The sequence below is a fragment of the Lactuca saligna genome, chromosome 2, assembly GCF_052625555.1.
Source record: "Lactuca saligna cultivar CGN05327 chromosome 2, ASM5262555v1, whole genome shotgun sequence".
Taxonomy (NCBI): domain Eukaryota; kingdom Viridiplantae; phylum Streptophyta; class Magnoliopsida; order Asterales; family Asteraceae; genus Lactuca; species Lactuca saligna.
Window position 1 is genome coordinate 142,098,903 of NC_136418.1, and position 6,280 is coordinate 142,105,182.

The 6,280-nt window shown below is 29.6% G+C and overlaps 1 protein-coding gene across 1 annotated transcript; it reads right to left on the bottom strand.

Moving 5' to 3' along the window:
* Positions 1–444: 444 nt before the first annotated feature.
* LOC145031878 (transcription factor BEE 2-like) lies at positions 445–3,764 on the bottom strand. Its single transcript, XM_078980533.1, has 5 exons — positions 3,177–3,764; positions 1,469–1,624; positions 1,248–1,382; positions 802–877; positions 445–700 (listed from the first exon to the last, which is right to left on the bottom strand). Exons 1-4 carry the CDS (start codon positions 3,414–3,416, stop codon positions 806–808), a joined length of 603 nt encoding a protein of 200 aa, XP_078836659.1. The 5' UTR covers positions 3,417–3,764; the 3' UTR covers positions 445–700; positions 802–805.
* Between the last annotated feature and the right edge of the window lie 2,516 nt (positions 3,765–6,280).

Below are 6,280 nucleotides of genomic sequence, written 5' to 3' on the forward strand. Positions count from 1 at the left end.
TGCTATTATGAGAAAACCATAGAATTTTCTAGGATTACATGTGCCCATAAGTTAGTTATGTGAAATTCTGCAAGTACATTGAAGTAATCTAGAAAACCCATCATCGTGAAGGTTAGCTTCTTTATCCCCTATGGCACAAAATGATGGATTTTTTATGAGTTTGATTTCTGATACCACGTGAATCAGAGGATTCGATTGAAAGGGATTTTCTGTATATTTCAATCTAATAAAAGAGGATATAATTTATACACATACAGATACAACAACCATACAACTAACTTATCTTGTAAACATGGAAAGGGATAAACACAGATAAAGGATCAAATCAAATCCTTAAATAAGCTCTCGTCAACAGATTATGGGTACCCGTTGTATGTTTATCAAGCCTTTGTGATTTGACTTGGCAGATTTGACATAAAACCATCATGTGAATGACCATTCTAGTTATCATGACAAATATGGATTTTTTTTTTATTTAATCTCCTTTTTTATTACAACAAATGATTGAATAATGTTTGGGTAAACAACGAGAAATAGGTTACGTAAGCCTCTCCTTAGGTTGGAACCTACACACACAAAAAAAAAAAAAAAAAAAAGGATTTCCATCCTTTTACCAAAATTCCTATCTTTTCAAGAGTGGGTATGTACTATTAGCTTCTCCTATTCTGGTTGAACAATGATGTTGGTGGGCCGACATTCACTGCAATTGATGAAATTTTGGAATATAAGTAAGGAACTTGATAGCTATTATGCTTAATTCTAGACGCCAATATGATTAAAGTATCAAGATGTATTGTATACCTGTTTAGGCAATGAGTTGTCCATGTTGAAGTCCAATAGTACTTGTGGTTGAAACAGCAAGTTGCATGGTTAGCAACTAAAAAGAGGACATGCAAATTTTCAGAAACATGGGTTGAAAATTTTGTGTAATTAATAATCAACAACTTGGTTCCGAGAGGATAATGTTAGACACTTAATTTCCTTAAACTAGATTCCGATCCTATATGTAGTTTGAGTATAATCCAAATGAATTGAATGTGACTTAGTTACTATCTCATTCTCAACTCGTTTAAATTCCAATTACCTAAACTGTCTTGATGACACTAAAATTGAAAATCGGTATTTAAGAGGACATATGATTACATGTCTTAAACATCCTACCTTATTACAAGAAGTAGAATTTTGTAGATTAGTAGAATCAATATCCTATGATAATTATAATAGACAGAAAGAAAAAGAAGGGATACCTCAACTTCCATTTGAAGGCATTGAACATAACTAATAATTTCATCAAGAATTGCAGCCTTGTTGGTGAGTTTGTTGCACCCTGGAACCATATCTTGCAAAATTTGCATTTTCTTTTTTATTTTCTCCCTTCTTGCCTATTAATATTATATCACAAAATAAAATAATGAAGTAGGGATTTGTGTAAGTTGGGTTTAACAAATGAATTTGGTAACTTAATTACTCTTTCAGCTAAGCTATGGTTATCAGTAGCTTCTCCACGACGAGCCTTCACGTGAATGTAATCCGCCTTCAAATCCGTGTCTCGCTTTGATTTTCCATTACAAGTGTTTATCTTGTTCCTTTGCTTTTGAGAGTGCACTTCTCCATCATCATCAAACTAACAGATAAATTAGAAAAGATGTTGCATGTGATTCGATCAAGAGTTTTATATCCTTACTAATTACGATTACAAATGATCAAAATCATACAAGTAGTACATAATATTTTTTCGAAATTTTATTCGAATAAGAAAGATAGATAGTCATCACTATCGGTGTTGTATGAGTTCTTTTGATGGGATTTTTTTTTTTTTAATTATGTATATTTTAATTGGAAAAAAAAGTGATATAATTATGATTTATGAGAACCAACTATGTGAATAATTATAGTTTTAGGTTTGTTTCGTTACTTTTAAATAGAACCATTTAGAAGTCATCTCTGAATCATATCAACATTCAACGTCGTTTGATACCGGCTAAAAGAACTCTTACCTTTTCATAACTATCAATTAGAGAGGTTAAAATTATTTCGACACTATTTTTATTTTTTTTCTCAACGATATAGCCGAAGGGCATCTACAAAAACATTTGATGAGAGTTAATGGGTTCATGATTGTGTACGGATAAAGTGGAACGGGAGGTCCTCATTTGTTTGAACAGATTAAAGGGGATTGGGGTTTCTACTTCTAATGTTTTATTCAAATAAATTAACTACATTTTTTATTTAGAAAAATTAATTTAGTTTTCTTTATAAAGTATCATTTTTTTTTTAATTTATTGTAAACAAAATCAAATAATTCTATCAATCAATGATAATCCTTTAAAAATATGATAAATTACTATATATATATATATATATATATATATATATATATATATATATATATATATTAGGTTCATATGAGACGGCCTAATTTTGTGAGACCGTAAGACGCATTTTTTTTATTATTTTTTTATTTATTATTTTTTTTAGTTAATTCAAGTTCCGAAAATAATATTTAAAAAAAGAATTTTTGGATGTTTCTATTTATTTTGCATTTTAAAATTATTTTTAGATTTGGTTTCACGGTAAAATTAGAATGGTCTCAAATGAACCTGAACACACACACACACACATATATATATATATATATATATATATATATATATATATATATATATATATATATATATATATATATATATATATATATATATATATATATATATATCAAACATAAAATTTGCAATTTATGTAATACTAAAAGATATTTAATAATACACATATAATAAATTAAAATATGATGATTAAAATTAGGATTGTGATGAACTTTAATAAACTATAAAGTTAAATATAAAATGAAATCGTAACAAATTAAGTAATTGAATATTTGGAGAAGTTAATTATAGAAATGTAATGGTATACCAATGTTAAGCAATTATCAATTGCTAATGCGTATTTCATTTACAGATTTTGGTTTTAAATTAATATTAGTGATGTTTAATGAGTGATACTGTAACAATCTGTAATAATAGAATAAACAGATATAACTTAATATACTAAATTACTAATAACAAATTTTAATCAATGTGTGTATATTATTATTTAAATATTCAAAAATAAATAAATAAAATAAAATAAAATAATCCATAAGACGTGAGTGAACTGTATTTTCATTTTAATCGACAAACCTCAAGTTTCCTCTTGTTCAAGTTCTGATTCTGCCCAGTGATGGTGGTCACCTTCGATAATTCATCAACCGACGAACTCAAGAAGTTGGTGAAAGGACTTCCGGCGAACTCTGAACACTGAAAATGATCGGTGATGCCAGGCGAGGGAAGACCGGAATCCTTCGAGCAGTTAAACTCATGGCGATGGGATTCAACGTGTGGTGGTGGAGAGTGTTGGAAGATCTGTAAAATTTCCGACATTATGAGAATCTCCGTCGATTTCCGCCACTGTAATTTCCTGAAACTTTATATCAACCGGCTGAACCCTAAACGTGTGCGTTGATGTGATCTGATTCCGGGGAGATTTATGATTTATAGCGATGGAGAGGTTGGGTGGAACAGAGACGAATGGAATGGGACCACCAAAATTGGCACCGGTAGACGCAGGCGGTGTTCAATCAATTTCGCTTTCAAAATCTGATCACCATCGATGGCGCAAATCTCAGGGGAAATCCTGCAACTTGTTCAAGTTATTGAAATTGTTTCGTGTTGATTTTTTTTTCTTCACACAAGCCCTGTACGTGTACGTGAATGTTTTTTAGTCGTTGAGTTGATTTGACACTATTGGTTATAAATGTTTTTGGACGGGTGTTTTAAGAATGATTGATTATGTCATTATATGATTTGAAATAATAATTATTTAATAATTATCAAGTAGTAAAATAAACCTTATCAAAAGGAGCTATTCATTAAAATATTATTGTCTTGCATACATTACGATCGATAAGCCAATGGATTAATCTACATGAAACATTTCCCAATAAGGTTGTGAATTTGGGATTGACATTTCGAGTATTAAACTATTAATATGGAAACGGTTTATATAAACAATGAGCTTGAAAGATTCCAAAAAAGATAAAGAAGAGCATAACAAGGATTGAAAATTTTTAATTAGTTGAATTGTTGCTTAAAAAAATGAACATAAATATTATACAGATGAGTAAATTATTGAAATGAATGTAAATATTATACAGAGAAAATTATTAAAATAGTTTTTATGTTTTGGTCAAAATTGTACGTTTGTTTGTTTTTTTTTTTTTCACTCAGATTGTCCCTGTGGTTTGATTTTGTTGCGTTTTTCGTCCCTATGGTTTGATCAAATTTGCACCTTTGGTTCCTAACCTTATGTATGTAAAGAACGAAAAATGCAACAAAATCAAACAATAGGAATGATCCGAGTGCGAAAAAAAGTTAGGGACCAAATGTCTATTTTTGACAAAACCATAGGGACGATTTCAATAATTTACACTATACAAATTAATGTGTCTACAGTCGAAGTCGATCTTGCAACTATGAATTGCAAGATGCTCATAATAATGACGTTTACATAGAATCTTCAATCACAACGAATTCATCTTCTTGTGGTATCATCTAGAGAATTAGAATCGTAACACTCATACAGAAGCTAGGTGCTATTTGTTTTTTGAAAAAAAATCTATTCAGACATCTTATTATTGCGCGGCGCAGCACACGCGCAACACTTTTTATCTCGCAACTGTTTGTTTTTTAGAAATCTTCGGATTAAAAAACCTTTGCGTGTGTACTTCATGACACAACACTTGTTTTGCCTCTTCCTATATTTTCCAACTTCTTCTTCTTATTCTTTTTTTTCTTCTTCTTTTGCTAAAATATTGATTATATATTGCTGAAATCATATTTCGCGTTTTTCTTTTTCGGTTTTTTTTTTTTTTATTCTTGTTGATTTTTTCTTCTTTTTTTTTGTTGAATAAAAACAATTTTTTGATGAAATCTCATTATTTTATGTTAAAATATCTTTATTTTTTTTTTGTTAAAGTATCATTATTTTTTGTTGAAATATCATAAAATATTGCTGAAATGATACATTATTATATTTTTGGATTAAAAAATTATTTTCGGATTATAAAATTAGTTTATTTTAAATTTTTAATATCTGCAGCAACATGCAGATATTAAAAAAAACAAACACACTTCTTATTACAGTCTGCAGTCGTTTGTTCCACCTCTTCTACTACAGAGGGTTGCGAAGGTGGTCTGCAGACTTTATGATTTTTTTGATTAAAAAAAACAAACATCACCTTAATAAATAATTTAGGCATACAACTGACAGGGTGAATGTGAACTTGTAGTTGCAATGTTGGCTAAGGGCGAAGCATTAAAAAGAGAGCAGTCTCGGCTTCGGTCCAGAGCGAAGGGACAAAAAATAAATATATATTTAATTCCAATAAATACATTGAATGAGAATATCGTGAGATGTGTAAGGACTATATTACTATACCGTGAGAATATACAATAGTGAATATAACCGATAATAATGTTGAACTAAAGGACAAACTTCAACATCAACAAATGAAACAACCCAACTCTACATGAGTGTCATGTTATTTGTTAACTAACCAACCAAAATGCATCTACTTTTTTCTTTTAAACAGCAGCAAAATGCATCTACTTGAGAACGAATTATTTCTAAAATAGATAAATTATATAAATTGTATAGATGATAACAAGTAAGAAAAGTCATGAATGTATAAATATGTAGGCCTTGTAAGTTGTTTTTTTCTTGTAAAAATCATATCATGTAGAAGTAGAGTGAACAATTGTATAGGATCCAAAAAAAATTATTATATATTTTTATTTAAAAATAGGAATTTATAAAAATAATAAGGACCTTATTTTATGGTTTGTCAAGCATTATGAATTTCTCCTGAGTATCGTGTTAAACACTTTCAAATTAAAGTATTTGGGTGGTACTCCCAACTTTTAATCGGATAAGACTCAGAAGAGTTTCTAGAATGGATAATATGAAGTTATGATTTCGTGATTGTTCTTGTACCAGGAAAAAATGATGACCAAATAATGATTAAGTATATCATTTGTCTGAAAATTGTTAAGGCAGTTTTCTTTGTCCAAAAACTACTCCAACTGTCAAAACAATTTATAACAGTCACAAACTATCACTAAAACTGGATAATTAAAAAGGGTTAAAACGAAGTCAAAAAACCGGGTTCATTTATAACAGCTCGATCCCAGCCAGGGGCTCTGCCCCCGGACCCCCGTTCGTTTAAGGGTTTCGCCCCTAAATGACA